Genomic DNA, 16,941 nt, shown 5'->3' on the forward strand with positions numbered 1-16,941 from the left:
CCTAAATCAGTTGTATCTTCATTCCCTGGCGCTAGCTCGACCTCTTCCCTGGTCACCACTCGAAGCAGGTCTTCATCTCAACCACCTGGTCGTCGCCCTTCGATTGGAAACGGACGGATCTCACCTTCAGACGAGAGGCCACCGCTACCGAGTACTGCGAATGGCGTATTTGGAGTTCCTGCTGTTCATCCACAACGATTTTCTAGGTCTCCGCTCAATGCACAATCTCTCACTGTGAAAACGGATCTGACGACGAACTCGCTAGCTGCGCCTCTGTCCGCGATGGCTGGTGTACCGTTGACGCCCACCTCTCCACTGCCTCCAGTCCCGCCTACTGACCCTTTGAGAAAACCATACCACCTAATGAATCTCCTTCGAACGACGATGATCTCTGGCACTGGTGGATATATCACACGACGGCTACATGTGCCCCAAGAAGTCTGGTCCCAGGGTGGTGCAAAGCTAGGGAACCTAATGGAAAAAGTCCGCGTCGTAGATATCTTGTGTACGGCTTTGGAAGATCTCCAAGGCTTCAGCTCAGAATGTTTTGGTGCCGGTAATGTCAGCAGCGGAATGGCACTTGGCATTGGTAGCGTTGGACGAAAAGAGGGGGAGGCGTGGATTGCAAAGTTGGAGGACTTTTCGACTGTGTGTGATGGCGTTGTGGCGAACTTTGGGAAAAAGTTGGGGGTTGGGGAAGGGTTCGTCATCAAGAAGACGACGTGGGGAGACAAGCTTGGTCGAAGGTTTGATAAGCTCACCAACGGGAAAAAGTAAATCTCAACGCTTTCCTAAACGTGATGATGGTCTGATGATGAACTTTTTTTCTCTAGCCTTGATTCACCTGCAGCCTATGTTCAGGGTCTTAAGAGACTGTTCTTGCATGCACAGCTCCTGGATGAACACACGCAAGCTATCACTTCCACACCAGTGGCCCCTGCCTATGGCGCTCTCCCTTCAGAAATCCGCTCAGCAGCCGACATCAAACTGAAACGCTCGTCAGAGTTTTTTGCTAGCGTGGTTCTCACCTTCGTTATCCGCGATCTGTCAATGCTACTTGACAAGTATGCGAAGAAGTGCGAAAAATGGCTTGCCGAGTAAATTTGCGCTCCCTGCAATTGCTCGAGTGCTGGGGCACCGCAGGCCAGGTACTATATCCTTCTCTCATCTTTGTAATTCTGGAAATCCCCGTTGCAGGGTAATACTAGTTTGTCTTGTCAGGATTATCGTTCCCTTGTATTTTATCAGTACATATCACATCTGGATTAGAGTCGAGAAAGCCATAGCCGTTTACACCGTACTTACTTACCGTTCTTTGTTCAACCTTGAACCCTCCGTTTCGTTCGAATTCTTCCTTTTTTGCGATACTGATCCTAGCACCTTCATGCTTCTTGCATCCTTTGTCCGACTCATTTTTTGCGACGTTTATAATTTCTTTTCGAGGATCGTTTACTTACTGTAAATACCGTTCGCTCCCATCTTTCTTCCTGTTTTCAATCTTTGCATGTAATTCAGGTTTATATGAACCCACCATACGCGGTGTGCCAATCAATTTCCGCTGCTTGAATAGACAGATTGAGCTGTTGTTTTTATCAAGATCGTATTTCGTGCTTGGACCATTGAAACTGAACCAGAATAGAGCCCGTCCCAAATACCACTAGAATACATATGTCGTTTGCTTCTTTAGACCAAAGTTCACGAAAGGCAAATGTATGCGTCCAAGTTAGCCATAGTGAAGTCTCTGCAAGTTCCCATAATATCCAGTAGTTTGTGTTTATTATGTACGCTATATTTTACATTCTGTAGTGCAAATATTTTACTGTTACTTGATGTTAATATGAATAAATCAGTATATAAACAAGAATGATAGTAGGATGTATGTAAGATGAAGAAAAATGAAACTGTTCGGAAGCGTTCATTCTGGTTCTGGAGTCGGATTCTTCCCTCTAAGCCGACAAACGATATTCAATCGTTGCACTGTATGAAACAAATGGGCAAATCAACGACCGAACTTTACGGGGAAGAAAGGATGAAGGAAAGAATGTATTATAGAGGCGGTACAAACCATAATCGTTCCGGCAATGTTCGTCCTCCATTTCTTCGTCAGAGTCTGCTAATGGGTCTGTGCGCGCCACAACATGCCAAGCATCTACATAATTATCGAAAGTATTGTAAACATTTGGAGTGAGAGTGGAATAAGATAATGACTTACGTTCTAGGAGTGTACGCGGAGGGGATCGCGTCAGTGCCACATTAGTCCAATGGCGTTCATGTGAACGGGCATACGGCGAATAGCGATGCATAGGCGCAGAAATGAGTCTGGCTTGTCTCATCTGCAACGGAGACGACCGGTAAAGTGAAGAGCGGTATTGAACGTCGGAGAACCGGATAGGAGTTGAGTCTGGCGTAAGTACGGGAATGAGTATAAGCAAGGTTCAAAAGAATGGTTGATACTGACGGTCGACAAAGCCTTCGGTCGCATCCGCAGCTGACTTTCCGTTCTTCGCCTTCCCAGTACCTAAAGCACCACGGCGCTTCCCCTTCGATTTCACTGTAGACTCGATACTCATAACGCTCTCGTCATCCTTGACGCTATTCTTGCCCACTTTGGAAGATTCTTTAGGACTTTGTGCAGCAAGGAATTGCATCCGTTGCGAGATCAGCTTATCCGAAATTTCGTTCTCGTCATCAGGATCCACGTTCTCCAAGGCAGATTCAGCTTCCGTAAGCTCTTCAAGCAACGGCCGCTCTCCAGGTCTTGAAGGGTCCGAAAACGGGTTGTTGTCAGTACGGACAGTGTCGGATTCAAGCGGTTTCGACGATTGGGCGGTCGCTTCATAGTAGTTGTAAACCAGCCAAAGGAAAGCGCGGGCTCGTGAATGACTAGAGAATCGTATAGATGTGAAGAGATCGAGAAAGTCAACTTCACCGGAAAAATGCAACTTGCTAACTGACTAGTGCCGGTAAGATAAATGATAAGAATTCGGAGACATGGGGCTTACAATGGTCTCATTGGCCAGTATAAATATAAGGTTTGCTATATGTGTTGGCGGTGAGATACCCGTATCCTAATGAATAGGTTTGGAAAAGACTTGGGCGAAACGACGAAACACATTCTTACGATGCGGGAACGGCAGTCGCGTAAGGTGGTAGCAAGCTTGGGACTATCACAGTCATATACTAGTGCTTTGAGGATACTTTTCAGTCGGGGAGCGTCCTGAAGACTTCCAGAGGTCCTTTGAAGAGCAGGTACGGGATGATATGTTCGTATGGTGGTTTTCATTTCGGGAAAGACTGCTCGCTCGTCAGATTAAAGGGTGACAAACAGAAGAGCTTGAATACGCACAGCTCATAGTTGTGTTGATCCTTCCGACGTTAGTGAGCAACGAAAGCATTGCGAAATGAGTAGCGAATTCAGGAGTGTCAGACATCTTGTCCTTGAGAAGCTTGGAAGCCTTGGGAGAATTCATAATAGCGTTCACATACAAATTCCTATTCCGTATCATCAGCCTAAAGCCTGAAGAAAAAGCTTAGAATAACCGACCGGAAAGTGACACGAGAACGCGCAGCCCGGTTATCGAGTTGAGACGGAAAAGGGTCTGTAAAGACCTCATTGGTATCAGAAAAAAGAGAGGCCAAAAGATCATATTGAAGGTCAGCACGCGTGAGGGGGGCATTGTCTGACTTTTTGAGAATTTTTGGACTTTGCCTCCTGGACGACATAATGAACTGACGACAGCAACATTCCCGCAACGGCGCAACAACTGCACTTAAAAGTCAAAGTGCTCAACCAGCAGTGCCATCGCACGTGGCTTTTATTGCGCCGATCAATTTAATGTTCAAAATGATATCATCAAGAAGTTTATGTACAATCTTCGGATCGCAAAAAGTTACACAGTCAATTTTGTTCCTCTACTTCCATCTCCTTGGCCAAGGGAGGAATGCAGAGCATTTATAGACCTTGCGCCATTTAACTTTCATTATTTCTTTCTCTTTCTCTGGGATGTTGCTTGTTCTTTTACTATTATATCTTCAAATCTTATCTGCCGCCGCAAATGTCTCTGGTACTCTTCCGGATTCGGCTCTCATCTTTTCTTCTGGCTGGCAACGCTCCTTGTCAAGAACTACGGACAACTTTCTTCTCACAGACACCCTTGGGCATGCTCTGACTGTCACGATTCCAGGTGAGTCTGGTCCATAAATTAAATAGTCATTGCAATTGAATGCTCGTCACAGAGTCCACTACGATGGTAAACTTTGTCGGCTTGAAAAGGACGGGAGGCTCATTGTATGGTGTATGCGTGGACTGTGCCAGCGGTAGTGTCACGAATCTGCAGCTCTTCTCGGGGCATGATAGTACGCTGGCAAATAATGCTGATGCTGAGCCCGTGGGTCACATCCGTCAACCGTGATTGGTCGTATCTCTGATTTTTTCCCTAGGCCTTGATATTCTCTTTGGACGTGAATCCTGACCAGGCGCATATATTACAAGTGACAAATGTTGGAGACAGCAGTTTTGGGAAAAAGAGTGAGCTAACGTTCATTTCCATCGTTGTACAAGAAGGTATGCCCAAGGTTGTAATGTACCATACGATACTGATGTGCTGGCCAGCTTCACCTACAAATACTTTGGTCCCACCCTCTTCGACCTCATCTTCCAGCACCTCATCTTCTAGTACCTCAACCCGTATCAGCAGTGCTTTACCTACATCTAGTTCCAGCACTTCGGAAACCGCCATATCAAGTGAGTTAGGCTATGTTACAAAACTCGGGCTGTGCCTAACAGACATGATAGCCTCAGTAGCCATTTCTACTGATCATACCTCAAGCACGGCCTCGGTCGCAGCAGCAGCTTCTTCATCAGCTTCCGTATTTACAAACACACAAACGAGCAGTTCCCTAATCGCAGTCATCGTAGTACCCACGGTGATTGCTGTACTCTCTCTCGTCATTGGTCTATTCTTTTATTTTCGAAAACAACGTCGGAAAGCGACATTTGTGGACTTTGTCGAAATCGAGGATCCTCCAACAACGCAATTAGCCCCTGTTGTACCTTCTAGTTCTTCTTCTGGTGGGTTTCTTGCGATGGCAGGACGACAGAGACCTCCAGTACGTCTGCCAGAACCGTATCCATACGACTTTCCTGTATCACAAGATGGTCCCATTTTTCCTGTCCGAAGGCTAGAAACTGGTTGAAGAACTGGTGTACGAGTATTTTTATGGACTATCTATTGTATTATCTATATTCTATGTAATTGCTGCTAGCCAGTCAATTCGCTAAACTGTTGAAATTATAGATGTGTTATCTACATGTAAAGTATCGTATCTAATTTCCGGATAATGTACAGAGCTTTCGGTGAAACACAAGGTGATGAACTTAAGAGTATATATTCTTCCTGTAGATTAATACTGCGAAATGTAATATGTAAGGTGCTTGAAGAAGATGTCAGGCAAAAAGCGTCAATGCAACAACGTAGAATAAGTCAAAAATACACAAGATGTTTCCAAGGAAAAGTATACAGAAAGAACAAGATCAGATGCATCGAAACAAGTTGTTATGGTATCAGAGAACCACAGAAAAAGCGAATACTAGAATGAATGGCCAGAGAAAGGATTTTAGGATACCATCATGAATCTTTGAGATATCAGTCAAATCATGGGAACCGACAAGAACGAACAAGATGATCACTATACGCTGCCTCAATGCCAAAAGCTAAGCAAGTATTCCAACACATCCACTACCACACCGCTTTTATACATTAGCCCATGATCTGCGCCTTTCACCACCCTCACCGAGCACATCCCCTCACCCATAGTCTTCTCCATCCACCTCACCGCATTCTCCGCAATCTTCTCATCTCGATCCCCATACCACACCTGCACCTTATGCGGGTAGGCCTCATATGAGAATCCCCACGGATGGTGGTCATGATTCAAGATCTGCAACAAATCATTATGTGTTCCTTTCGCTGATTCCGAATGTGATGCAGCAATCAATGCGTTGCCTACCGCGGCTTGAAATGCGTTGTTAGGTGACGAGGGTAATTCAGAGGCCGAAGAGGAAGAAGGGAGGTCGTGAGACGATGGGGGATTAGGCGAAGGAGGAAGTGATTGAGTGTTAAAAGGTCTGGATGAGGATGAGAATGACAACGATCGCCGGCCACCGGATCTAGGGAATTTTTCGGGTGTTGACATTGAAGAAGAGTCGGAGTTGAAGGATTTTGGCCAAGTCGTGTCATCAAGTCCCAAACTTACATCAACTTTGAGCGATAGGGGTAACTGAGGGCTGGGCAAGGATTGTTGTTTCTTCGAAGAAGAGTGAGATGCTTTAGACTTGAGGGATCCCATCGAACGCAACGCCTTCAATCGCTTTCCAGTTGACGGTGGCGATTGATCATTGACGTTGGGTGATTGAGGTGTCGTCGATTTCAATCGGCCAAGAATACCTCGGGAAGATTTTCGTGTGACCTGCATCTTGCTCTCGTTCCGATTGTTACCACACTGAGTGATATTGGGGTGTGCGGTTCCCAAAGTGCTCATACTCTCGAATCGACCGTCGAAATCTCGGAGATCGTCGTACGCGCTGAACGAACTCGAGGCCAGACTCGGTCGTGGATAAGACTCAGAATAAACAGACGAAGATCCAGGCGACGATGTCGACGATGACTTTCCTGCTTGCTGGGTGTAACCGATTCCTTCCCATGCCAACGTCGGAGGCTTCCCAATCATCCATGTTTGCAGTTTCCATTCCGCAGCCTGGGCAGTCTTGAGTATTCCATTAGGAACATATTTCAGCCACTTGTATCCAGCTACAGGGACAGAATGAATTGAGTAAGTATATCAGAAAAAGACAAGAAACCGATAATCACTAACCACTTTCGCCGACCCACGGGGCCAGCAGGCATATTTCTCCTCGTATACGGTGTGGGAGCTTATTGGCAAAGGAAAGCGCATAAGGTGCGCCGGCGGAATGAGCCATGACACTACATTCGTCAATGTGTAACCGGTCCAAAACTTCCTCTACAACCGAAGCCCATTGAATGATTCCTTTAGCAGACTTCGCTCGTGGTTCTGTTCGGCCAAGTCCCCACCTTCAATTGAGTTAGTCAGTGGACGTTCTACATAGAAAATTCCCCTGCAACGGACCTGTCAATGGTAATGAGCCTCAATCCCAAGCACTGCGCCATCTCATCATACAACCCCATTACATGTCGCACACAACCCAGCCCCAAGAATACTAATACCGGAAAACCATTTTGGGAGCCCAGGTCGGATAGACTGACGGTAAGTGGATTGTCATGAGAGGCATGAGGGGATCGAGTCAACTTCAGCAGTGTCGTGAGCCGCGTTGAACGCAGATACTGAGCGACCGCTTGAGAGGGTGTCGTGGGCTTCGACATGAAACCAGTATCGAAGGGTGACAGTGGAGGTTGAGAAGAAGCTATAGATGAAGAGTACAAGGACGCTGTTCCACAACCGTCCGACCGAGGGGAAATGATGCTTGCAGAGTCAGAGATAAAAGAATGCCGATGGGGCGGAGGTGGCGGATGAGCTACGTGTTTCATACTAACTTGATGACGAAGAGTTCGTCGAACTTCGTCTGCGATGCTATCAATCGAAGAACGAGATAATAAATCGGCTTCTTCCTCTGCCGTTATGGGCTCGGGTTCCGGCTCGGATTCTTCACGTACAGTTGTATGGCCGACACTGCGCGAATACGAGGGAGCACGACTTAAAGGCGAAGCTCGAGCGCGGGCTTGGGCTTCCTGGGGAGCATGGGCACGAATGATGTCTGATATCGATGGGGCAAGACTCTTCCGCTTGTCTGCTGATGATGGAGTGGAAGGAGCTGTTCGAGGACGAGCAGAGTAAAGTGATGATTCGGTATCAATGGGCGTAGGAGGGGCAGACGACTGAGGACTACGGCTCGAAGGTGATGCAAGGGTAATGGTGGCATTAGAAGTCGAACGGCCTGGTGAAAACGGCCGTCTGCGTTTGGGCGTTGCGGTAGGAGGACCATTATCCTGGTCATCGTCCTGATCAGAAAAACTTGACCGATGGACAAGCCTTGGCGGCTTCTTTTGGCGCCTAGACTTGCCGCCGCCGAGAACTACGCCTGGCGGAGGAGTTGGCAACGGAGGTTGATATAGAGGGTGATGATTGGGGATGCCAAAGCGACTGCGACTTGACAGACCAATTTCCTCCCCTCCATTCATACCATCTACAAGTGCATCCATCATTTCTACGCCTGATACTGGTGCAGCTACTAACACGTCAAAATCTCTAAAGGAAGCATTATCGACCGGAGTGTCAGGAGATGTTCCCTCTGTCAAAGTCGAGGTTACAGAAATGCGCGGGCTTATTGACCGGTCAATCCAATTGGGATTTTGGGATGAAGGACCAGTTCTAGACCTCTCCCGAGGAATAGGATTTGGAACCGCTGATGGACCGTCGAAGTCTTCAGTACTTGGAAATGAATGAAAATCGAAAGAGGTGCTGGAGGATTTGGATGTTGTGACTGTGGACTTGGAGTTGGTGCTGCGCTGACTGGTCGGATATGAGTCAAGGTAGGTAGGACGCAAGGTGTAATAGGAAGAGGGAGGATCAGTATTTGTTTGTTGCTTGTCACGGCGGAGAGTTGCATAGGACGAACTCTTGCGGGGAGCCCGGGTAGACTGAGGAAGAGAAACGACAGTGTGCATGTTGGTACAATGAAAGGAAGTTACTGTGTAATCTCTGCGAAAGAGACCGGTAAATGAGTGGATTGGTAGTGGAACTGGAAGCCCACCGAGACGATGACCGTCGGTGACAAAAGCCGATCACCTTCCTAAAATTATGTAATCTTAGGCGCGCGTGCAATTTGGCTCCCACGATGTGCGCTTCTTTCCTTAAATGATGTTATCGTAGTACTCTTGCGCTGTCGTATGAATCAGGCGCACTAGACTCTTCCACTGTTCAGCCGAACACTTTGTGCCAGGTGTGACCAGTACAATTGGCTGAGCTAAAGTATGGACCTTTTATCGCTGCCTAACACCTCAAATTGGATCATTCATGTTTCTCTGCGCGTTCCAGTTTCCTCCATCCACTTTCAATTGTAATTCCGTGCACGGATACCCCTGGTGGTCGTACTGGCGTTTTCGTGACCCGAGTTTTTATATCAATCGTAGTATTCGGTATCAATTTCTTCTTCTCGTCAGAGGATTCCCATGCTTGACTTGAAGATTCAGAACAGTTTCTAGGGAGGGTGGTTGGGAAATTGTTCATTGTTGGACATCCGTTACATGGGGGTACAGGTTACAGCTGGCATTAAGCCTACCGGAACAGAAGTATCAGCACGAACACTAAAAAGTTTACTCAGCAAGGTAGCAAGGGCCCCGCAGGGGTTTACTATAGCATAAATTCGTCAGAAAAATCGAAATTTTGGGCGCTTAGTACGAGCGTGACTTAGGGACGACGCCGGCGGTTAACTTCCTGCTATGCCAGACTTTATAGATTATTTGAGGAGCGAGGTGGTAACGAACTTTCCTATCAGCATTCCGGAAATAACCTTTGATCTCTTCAAGCAAGCAGTTCTCCCGAACGTGGGGGAGTCTTCCGTTGAAAAAGCACACCAAAAACTTCGAGAATGGGGCATCTTGATCGATGAAGGCTGGAAGGGGATAAATTTCGGTGCAGATGAGCAGGAGCAGCAGCAAGAGGCGGAGGAGGAGGAAGAGGAGGAGCTGAAGGTAACGATGGAGATAGAGGTGGAGGAAATTGAGGTACAAAAGGAGTCGCTTTTCTATGCCCCTCTTTCGAGGGCCTAAACAGTATCATGGGGGCTGATTCTGCCGTCAAATTTTTGAAAAATTCAGACACAAATCTGCTTTCCGAAGGCGATCACTCACACTATAAAGCGCACATCAACGGCCTTCTCACCAAAACCACAGCAGTTCCTCCTATTGCTGAAGGAGCAGAATACGAGTGCGATGTCTTAATGACGGGGAAGCTGAAGAAGAAGTCCACACCGAACACCGTCGACGATATGAGTAAGAATTTCATACGGGCTTCTAATATGCTAATGTGCGTAGAATAACAAGAAAGTCTTGTCTAATGCGACACATATTATGGGTGCTGATCCCACACGCCGATTCATGTTTGGCCTAACGATTGATAAATTTAATATCCGACTATGGTTCTTCTCCCGGTCGCATGTATTCGTTACAGAGGCGATGAATCTGCACACGGTAAGTATTTTCAATTTCCCTGTACTTCCCGTTTTTAATGTTTACTTCGACAGGACGCCAAACACCTAATCTATTTTGCTTTGTCCCCGTTCGAAAGGCGAAGTTTCTGCTCGGGAGCGCAACTCGTGTATTCAAAGTTCAGCAAGTTCTTCATGACGAAGGAGACCTTGATAGCGAGGTCAAGGTGATCAATGACTATTGGTTACCTGAAGATTCTCCCACGGAACTAGAAACCCGTTCGGCCTTCTAAGCTCATGTTCAGAAGGTTAACGTCGTCCCAAATCTATGTAGACCGGAGTACTTTCAATAGATACTTTGTCAAGATTGAAGCCTGCGAGAAAGTTCAGGTACGTTCTACGACTGAGAAGGGACAGACTCCTGACTCCTTCCGACGTCAAGCATTTCACCATTGCAACACAATCCTCCACTTGCCGACGAGTAATGAGTGTGAGCATTCCAGCCTCGATCATGATGGAATCTGGACCGGAACGCCAACAACAGGAAAGTGTCCTCCGTAGCTACGGCTGTCCATCTTGCGAAACTCTATCGTAGGACCTATGCACCCAAAGTCCATTGTCGACAACTATCGGAATATGCGGGAGAACCGCTGCATCAGATAACGAACTGGGTTATTGTTTTGAAGGCATTTGAGAATTATCGGTAAGCCTCTTCTGGAATAATATTTTGATTATAGTTCTAGCTCTTTCGTATATGCATTCTGCTGGCTTTGTCCACCGCGACATCAGCGCTGCGAATGTGTTGGTAAAAGATGGGAACGCCAAGCTTATTGACTTGGAATATTCCAAGCGTATTCAACCAGAAGTCCAACCTCGCTCTGGGACGTCCGATGTCAAAACGGTGGGTCTAATACATAACTCTTGTGATCTGACTAATTAGTTCTTCATGCCCGTCGAAGTGGTAGAAGGCAAATCCCTGTTCAGACCTAAAAATATGTGTCGAAGTACAAGTCCGTGCCATCCTTCCCATTTCGGTATCACCACATATGTACATGATCTTGAATCAGTGTTGTGGGTTTTCATCTACCTTCTCATGACAAAATGGCCGATTTCAGGGCCTTCTCCAAACGAAGAACAACAGAAAGCGCGGGATGAGGTGTTCTCTCATATTTTCATTTTCGAAAAGCACAAAGAGATTCTAGACGGCAAGGAGACAATGGCTGACAATGGTTGATCTCGTTTCAGAAAGCATGCCAGAGATTTTATATTCCAATCAATGTGCTTTAAAGTTCGCTGGAGTCATGAAGGAAAAGTATCGTGCGCTGCAGCAGTCTCTACCAATCGATTTCAAGAATGCTTTTCATCCTTCCCTCTACTCAGATTGGCAGCAGGCCTTTGTTCATTGTGCGACAGAGGGTTGGGCAGGGGCAGTTACTCATCGCGGTCGCGCCAAACGACCAGCTGAGGACGATTTGGAAAAGGAGACCAAGAAGTCGAAAGATACTTAGAGATACTTAGCTTTGAAGATTCAATATTCAAAGTCGGACTAGAAAAGCGGAAGTTTGGAACTTGGAAGTAGAAACATCCACCAATGAAAATGTGAATAGAATGTGAGCTGTTAGAAGCCTCTAGTTCTTGAGGTTTGACTGACAATTGATGAGGGAAGCAAGGCTGTCGACGGCTTTTGCGCAATTCGTTTGTCCTAAGGCATAAGTCATAGCAATTCCGGAACAGTGCTCGAACGGGTTATCAGTAAGTATTGCAATCTCAACGAACAGCAGTGAGCATGATTCAGAAGTTATATATAGGCGTTACTGTAAGTAGCACTGCGGCCAAGATGTAGTAGCTCAATGACTAAAATTTGCTTTGATCAAGCAAATTCGGTAGGCACACCTGTGAGCAACGGGTCGTCTCGAAAAGTATTCTGAATCAAGGTCTCCCGTACCAACCAGCAAAGAAACTGTTTCAATGAGCCAGAATCATTGGCGAATTCCGCTTTGGTCTGAGTCCGGTCAGGTCACAGAATGTCAAAATCACTGGTTAGGGTTAACTAGGGCTACTGTACAGTTTATGTAAGTAATCCGCCCTTGCTTTTTCCCTTCATCCGGTGTTTCGAATCCGTCCACATCCAAACATGTCCTCCGATCTCCAGTGGCTCCTGCTCCGTGTAATGCTTGTTTTCAACGATTCTACTCAGCGGCTGAAACTTGTGAACAGAAATCCAACTCTTATATGGTCAAAGGCCTTCCTGAGGGCCCAATATTCTCCAAAGAGCCTGTGAGTCTAATGCGCGCCTTATACTGACTGTATGGTCATCTCAACTAACTGCAGAGTTCGCCTCAATAGGGGAACCTTCTCAACATTCATTCGCACAAATACTCTGGACTTGCCAATGCCAAGGTACGGCTTCCTAAGTATTGCTGAAGCTGTTCTTATTAATGAATCCACTTTCACGTTTTTCTTCCAGACTATTGATGTTTCGGATGTTAACGGCAAAATAACGATTACCACTCACAAGACTAAGGTCTCGCCTCGCGCTGTTGCTCCTGTCCGTTCGACCTTCTCCGTCCGTTCTCGATCTGGCACTCGTCGTGCACTCGGTATCGCCTCTAGCACCGCTAAGCGTGGATACAGACCTGACTTGCGAAAGGTGAGCGAACGTCTCTTTGCTCGCATTTGTGGATGGGCAATCTACCTGTTCTGCTCTCTACTCAATGTTTTCTTCTTCCTTCGTTATCTATCACCTTACCTATATTCTTCATTTCATTACTTCATACACGAACGCACTCTCGTTAGAACCCGCTGGATAAACACTGAAAAGTGGTATGAAAGTTGGGCGTGGACATGTTTGCAAGATCAATCCAATTCTATCTAGAGCCGATCAAACTCTGATGGACACCTCGCCATGTCGCTATCGGAAGCCGTCAAGTGCGCGATGCGGTAAAGCCGACTCTTTGGCGATTACATTTGCATATCTACAGTACTATCATTTTCCATAAACTCCTTTGGAAAGCCCTTTCTACAGCCTGTATGCTAACTCTGCCTTTGTATTTTAGGCAACTCTTGCGCGCACTGCTGCTCTCCTTTCTGCACAAAAAGAGCCCAAGGGTGCACCTCCAAAGAAGTTAAGAGGGAAGAAGGCTACTAAAGGCTTTGCTGTTTGAGCTTTCCTTTCTTTCATCTTCTTTGCTATATTACCATGTTGTTCAAAATGCAGATGTACTCTTAGTCTATGTGCTATGGCTTGAAATTTATGCGGCATGAATGGTAAATCAGGTAAAGCAGATTATTGCTGTTATACATGCACATGCAGTAAAGGACGTTCTTAACCTTGCGATGTTCTGCATTGTAAAATTTGATCACTTTGATTAATTACATTGTAAGGTAAAGTGGAACACAAGAACAAATCAATTTGTGAAAACCTCAACATTCGGATCTCAGAAACTTAATCAAGTAGAAGCACACCTCGACGTGAACATGCCTTCTGTAAAGCAGGCTTCGAAGGAGTTGTCCACTTGGTAAAAGGAGGACCGAATGTCCCCTCTGGAAGACCAAGCATGCGTAAGGCTGGAAATAAGCCCGACGCAACAAATACAACCCATTCCTCCAGGGTCAAAGGAACATATCTGCCACAAATATATAGATGCTCCATTGCGGGACATCGAGCGTGGATGGTGCTCAGTATCTCAAAATCAACACGTACGCCTTCTAAGTGCAACGACCGTAAGGAAGCAGCACTAGCGAAGCTCCTGTCGAAAAGAAGCAAGTTCCACGATGGACTATTTCCTATCTGATAATGGAGACTTTCTAGACGATAACTCTCCAAAACCAAGGATACTTGCTCGTCCAGTTCGCGCGAGGATTCGCCCGATACCCGAAGATGCTTCAAAGTCGTCGTGTTCTGCAAAAGCCACGGAAGATTCCCCGATATGATGTCTACGTTCTCGAGGGCCAACTCCGTAAGCTGTAGTTGATATAAGGAGGTGTTCACAATGTCTAAATCGAGATGCACAAGACGCATTTTCCGGACTGCAGAGAATTTGCAAGCTATAACTTCGTCCCATTCGAAAGACGGTCGTGCGCTCAACGAGTTTGCAATGAGGCTTCCATCGATAGTTAGCTCCCGTACCCTATGGGAATGAGCTAAGCAGTTCAGGAACCGCTCAGCGGATACAGCCACCTCCCCACCCAATGTGACAGACCGCAGACCGTCTAGACCGAGGATTACTCGTATAGCGTGCATCTCCTCAAATCCCAAATGTCTGGAATCATTTGGGCAAAGCTCAATCCCTTTTATCAATGATTGAAGGTGAGGATTGTTCTGAATGCTGCGCGCAAATCGCGTGCAAGCAGAGAAAGAGCGTAAATTGGGTTTCGAATAAAGCAGCCTGCGCGCATAGAAAAGCCATGATGGTGATACCAATGCGAGCTGAAGGAGATCTCGTGGCCACCAGACATTGAAACCGAGGATTTCTGGAATCAAATCTTCAACGAACTGACACCTCAACATTCTTGAGCTTCTTGCCAGTTGTAGTGGCGAGTGAAGAGACGAAAGTAAAGAAGAAACCAACTTGAAAGGTTGTTTTGAATCGCCCGATTTTGACAGCGGAGTGTCATCAGGTGACAATCACCGCCATCCCCAGATCGCCCTTGAAGCTGATGGCTGCAGGTACAAGAGGATCTGGAGTTGGAGAGCGCGAGTCGTTGCTCATGGTGGTCGATATCAGAGTTCCAATGAATGTGGAAATTCCGCATTTCAGCATTTGGTGATTTCTCTCACAAATTGCGACACCGAAGTTTTCAGGCCCGGCTTCTCCGAGGTTTCCGAGGATTTCCGACTGCTCTGAGACTAGCATTCATGAGATCGAAATTCAAATTCTGAGCTCAGATTTTTACAACGCGAAGAGGCAAAACAAGAGCATCTCTGTCAAATTATCCTTACAGTCATGATAGTCAACAGATCCCTAATTCGTTGCAATGCTAATAATGATCTCGGGAAGCATTCCCAATTGAATTGCTGTCTCTTCCATTTTCTCTTGCGTCTGACAGGCGAGAATCAGAGTCAGCTTTGGTATCACTGCAAAATTTGACAAAAGTTGCCCCTGCGCTTATCCTAATCGTATTCATTAAAATTTTCGGGTTGTTCACGGCCAAATCGTCGCTTGATCTTCAACCTTACTGCTTCGAGGAAACAAACTGTTGTTCATCGCGACACCGATATCCCATCCCGACGATACTTGCGCTTGCCATATGATCCCTACAGTTATTCATCAGAGATCATGATGAGTGCAGTGCTGAAGAGTCCGAGGCAATTCGTGCTCTCCCACATGCGAAGGACCGATTGTAGCAAATATCAATAAAAACACGCGGCAGGTGGCGAATGTCGATAGAGATTTCTGTTACTGTCCAATACTAAGGATTAGAGCAAAGTCCAGGATCTTCAATGAGTGTTTTCCCTTATATGTGAGGATAGAGTACCTTGTACACCCTATGTCGAAAGCACACCTGCAACCTTGAGGGAAGTCATTATATCATATATGTATCAATCAACTGCATACTAGCGAGCGGCGACAGATTGAATTTTAAAACTATGGTAACTTTTCCGGGATCTGCTCGTGATAGTTTCCTTGCTATCGCTGTCAGATATTGTCATGAGCGTGAAGAAAGGTGAAGAAGTTGTCAGACTCACTTTAGCTCACAGTAAGGTAAGCTGCGTCGAGTATGTTGATAACCGCGCGAGATCGTATGTCGTTCATTACTGCGAAAGACTGCAGCCGGAAAGGATCACCATAGGCGTGCAAAATCTTTCGAGCTCGACTCGATACGGTAGGTACGAGGTCGAGTTAGATCTTATGTTTACGCTGAGAGTGCTTCAAGAGAACTTTATGATGATGCGTGACACAACGTGACAGTTATAAATATTTGCCCATTTGTGACTGTTGTTTCCAACGATCACGGCGACTCGTTCGCTGCATATTTATCATGGACCCTTCGTCCTCCTCGTCTTCCTCCCTTTCATCTGGTGCGAACAGAGCGTCACGATTCTCGACGCTGAAGGTGTTTGGAAAACTCGGGAAAAACAAGGAGAAGGATAGTCCACCGCCGCCACCACCACCAAAAGACCCGTACTATCTCAATAGCAATCGTTCATTCGTTTCCATTTCGACCCAATATGCTCAGAGAACCAGTCCTGGCTCAATACACCCGGCAAGCTCGACGATGTCTCTGGCATCTTCAGCTACCACAGCCGACTCGGATGCTCTGCTTAATCCACCATCTTCCGCGAGGGTTAAACAAAAGAAATCGGGATTTTTCAGCCTGAAGAAGCGTGTCGCGGAAGAGAATGAGCCAGTGAAGCCTCCGGAGGATGAGAACATCTCAATGCCTTGGAATTTTCAGGTAAAAGAATATCATCTTTGCAAGAGTCTCTCTAACAAGATCGCGCAGCATAATATTCATATAGATGAAGGTTATGGTGGTATGCCCCCCTCATGGACAGTCTCTCTTGCTGAAGCTGGCTTCACACCGGATGAAATCGCTGCCATATACTCGAGAAAACAAGGAGGAACATTTGCACTCGACCAGACACGTTCTCCCGCTGTTTTAATCAATCCTGCGCCTCGTTCAACTTCCCTTCCTCGTCAGTACTCTGACACCTCGCTCCGGAGCGCTTCTTCTCTCGCGTCTCCTCCACCTGTGCCCCTCAATCCACTCATAGGCCGTAAAGTGCAGCAAAGAAGTAGAAATAACTCATCTTC

The 16,941-nt window shown here is 46.5% G+C and overlaps 9 protein-coding genes across 9 annotated transcripts; 6 read left to right on the top strand and 3 right to left on the bottom strand.

The window, feature by feature from the left end:
* Positions 1 to 363: 363 nt before the first annotated feature.
* On the top strand, positions 364 to 1,101 carry C8R40DRAFT_1033786 (uncharacterized protein; the record flags this gene model as incomplete). The annotated part of the gene is made up of 2 exons (XM_046223369.1): positions 364 to 773; positions 834 to 1,101. The coding sequence occupies 2 exons, from the start codon at positions 364 to 366 to the stop codon at positions 1,099 to 1,101; spliced, it is 678 nt and encodes a 225-aa protein (XP_046091585.1).
* A 638-nt stretch (positions 1,102 to 1,739) lies between these two features.
* Positions 1,740 to 3,795, bottom strand: C8R40DRAFT_1080417 (uncharacterized protein). The gene is made up of 8 exons (XM_046227084.1): positions 3,545 to 3,795; positions 3,347 to 3,492; positions 3,122 to 3,294; positions 3,003 to 3,068; positions 2,459 to 2,954; positions 2,213 to 2,401; positions 2,066 to 2,149; positions 1,740 to 1,977 (listed from the first exon to the last, which is right to left on the bottom strand). Exons 1-8 carry the CDS (start codon positions 3,721 to 3,723, stop codon positions 1,916 to 1,918), a joined length of 1,395 nt encoding a protein of 464 aa, XP_046091586.1. The 5' UTR covers positions 3,724 to 3,795; the 3' UTR covers positions 1,740 to 1,915.
* A 71-nt stretch (positions 3,796 to 3,866) lies between these two features.
* C8R40DRAFT_257304 (uncharacterized protein) lies at positions 3,867 to 5,072 on the top strand. The gene is made up of 5 exons (XM_046234508.1): positions 3,867 to 4,184; positions 4,237 to 4,388; positions 4,441 to 4,528; positions 4,662 to 4,744; positions 4,796 to 5,072. The coding sequence occupies exons 1-5, from the start codon at positions 4,004 to 4,006 to the stop codon at positions 4,802 to 4,804; spliced, it is 513 nt and encodes a 170-aa protein (XP_046091587.1). The 5' UTR covers positions 3,867 to 4,003; the 3' UTR covers positions 4,805 to 5,072.
* A 628-nt stretch (positions 5,073 to 5,700) lies between these two features.
* On the bottom strand, positions 5,701 to 8,702 carry C8R40DRAFT_1065527 (uncharacterized protein; the record flags this gene model as incomplete). Its single annotated transcript, XM_046225674.1, has 3 exons — positions 5,701 to 6,809; positions 6,874 to 7,091; positions 7,147 to 8,702. 3 exons carry the CDS (start codon positions 8,700 to 8,702, stop codon positions 5,701 to 5,703), a joined length of 2,883 nt encoding a protein of 960 aa, XP_046091588.1.
* A 668-nt stretch (positions 8,703 to 9,370) lies between these two features.
* Positions 9,371 to 9,935, top strand: C8R40DRAFT_257371 (uncharacterized protein). Its single transcript, XM_046234509.1, has one exon. It carries the CDS (start codon positions 9,477 to 9,479, stop codon positions 9,804 to 9,806), a length of 330 nt encoding a protein of 109 aa, XP_046091589.1. The 5' UTR covers positions 9,371 to 9,476; the 3' UTR covers positions 9,807 to 9,935.
* On the top strand, positions 9,815 to 10,156 carry C8R40DRAFT_1080425 (uncharacterized protein; the record flags this gene model as incomplete). The annotated part of the gene is given in 2 exon segments (XM_046227085.1): positions 9,815 to 10,075; positions 10,080 to 10,156. The coding sequence occupies 1 exon segment, from the start codon at positions 9,815 to 9,817 to the stop codon at positions 10,073 to 10,075; it is 261 nt and encodes an 86-aa protein (XP_046091590.1). The 3' UTR covers positions 10,080 to 10,156.
* On the top strand, positions 10,071 to 10,690 carry C8R40DRAFT_1080426 (uncharacterized protein). The gene is made up of 3 exons (XM_046227086.1): positions 10,071 to 10,226; positions 10,280 to 10,573; positions 10,626 to 10,690. The coding sequence occupies exons 1-2, from the start codon at positions 10,107 to 10,109 to the stop codon at positions 10,412 to 10,414; spliced, it is 255 nt and encodes an 84-aa protein (XP_046091591.1). The 5' UTR covers positions 10,071 to 10,106; the 3' UTR covers positions 10,415 to 10,573; positions 10,626 to 10,690.
* A 1,627-nt stretch (positions 10,691 to 12,317) lies between these two features.
* On the top strand, positions 12,318 to 13,058 carry C8R40DRAFT_1033416 (ribosomal L28e protein family-domain-containing protein; the record flags this gene model as incomplete). The annotated part of the gene is made up of 4 exons (XM_046223338.1): positions 12,318 to 12,350; positions 12,401 to 12,460; positions 12,530 to 12,583; positions 12,651 to 13,058. The coding sequence occupies 4 exons, from the start codon at positions 12,318 to 12,320 to the stop codon at positions 13,056 to 13,058; spliced, it is 555 nt and encodes a 184-aa protein (XP_046091592.1).
* A 570-nt stretch (positions 13,059 to 13,628) lies between these two features.
* On the bottom strand, positions 13,629 to 15,710 carry C8R40DRAFT_1065530 (uncharacterized protein; the record flags this gene model as incomplete). Its single annotated transcript, XM_046225675.1, has 4 exons — positions 13,629 to 14,678; positions 14,815 to 15,032; positions 15,363 to 15,440; positions 15,689 to 15,710. 4 exons carry the CDS (start codon positions 15,708 to 15,710, stop codon positions 13,629 to 13,631), a joined length of 1,368 nt encoding a protein of 455 aa, XP_046091593.1.
* Between the last annotated feature and the right edge of the window lie 1,231 nt (positions 15,711 to 16,941).

This window comes from Lentinula edodes (genome assembly GCF_021015755.1).
Source record: "Lentinula edodes strain Le(Bin) 0899 ss11 chromosome Unknown C8R40scaffold_2, whole genome shotgun sequence".
Lineage (NCBI taxonomy): Eukaryota > Fungi > Basidiomycota > Agaricomycetes > Agaricales > Omphalotaceae > Lentinula > Lentinula edodes.

Excerpts from the sequence above, each read along its gene's own strand:
- C8R40DRAFT_1080417 (XM_046227084.1), bottom strand. The coding sequence starts at position 3,723 with ATGTCGTCCAGGAGGCAAAGTCCAAAAATTCTCAAAAAGTCAGACAAT. Across the intron at positions 3,493-3,544 it reads CGTTCTCGTGTCACTTTCCG|GAATTTGTATGTGAACGCTA; the intron begins GTCGGTTATTCT and ends GATACGGAATAG. Across the intron at positions 3,069-3,121 it reads GCGACTGCCGTTCCCGCATC|GATACGGGTATCTCACCGCC; the intron begins GTAAGAATGTGT and ends CCTATTCATTAG.
- C8R40DRAFT_257304 (XM_046234508.1), top strand. The coding sequence starts at position 4,004 with ATGTTGCTTGTTCTTTTACTATTATATCTTCAAATCTTATCTGCCGCC. Across the intron at positions 4,185-4,236 it reads TCTGACTGTCACGATTCCAG|AGTCCACTACGATGGTAAAC; the intron begins GTGAGTCTGGTC and ends TGCTCGTCACAG. Across the intron at positions 4,389-4,440 it reads ATAATGCTGATGCTGAGCCC|GCCTTGATATTCTCTTTGGA; the intron begins GTGGGTCACATC and ends TTTTTTCCCTAG.
- C8R40DRAFT_257371 (XM_046234509.1), top strand. The coding sequence starts at position 9,477 with ATGCCAGACTTTATAGATTATTTGAGGAGCGAGGTGGTAACGAACTTT.
- C8R40DRAFT_1080426 (XM_046227086.1), top strand. The coding sequence starts at position 10,107 with ATGGGTGCTGATCCCACACGCCGATTCATGTTTGGCCTAACGATTGAT. Across the intron at positions 10,227-10,279 it reads AGGCGATGAATCTGCACACG|GACGCCAAACACCTAATCTA; the intron begins GTAAGTATTTTC and ends TTACTTCGACAG.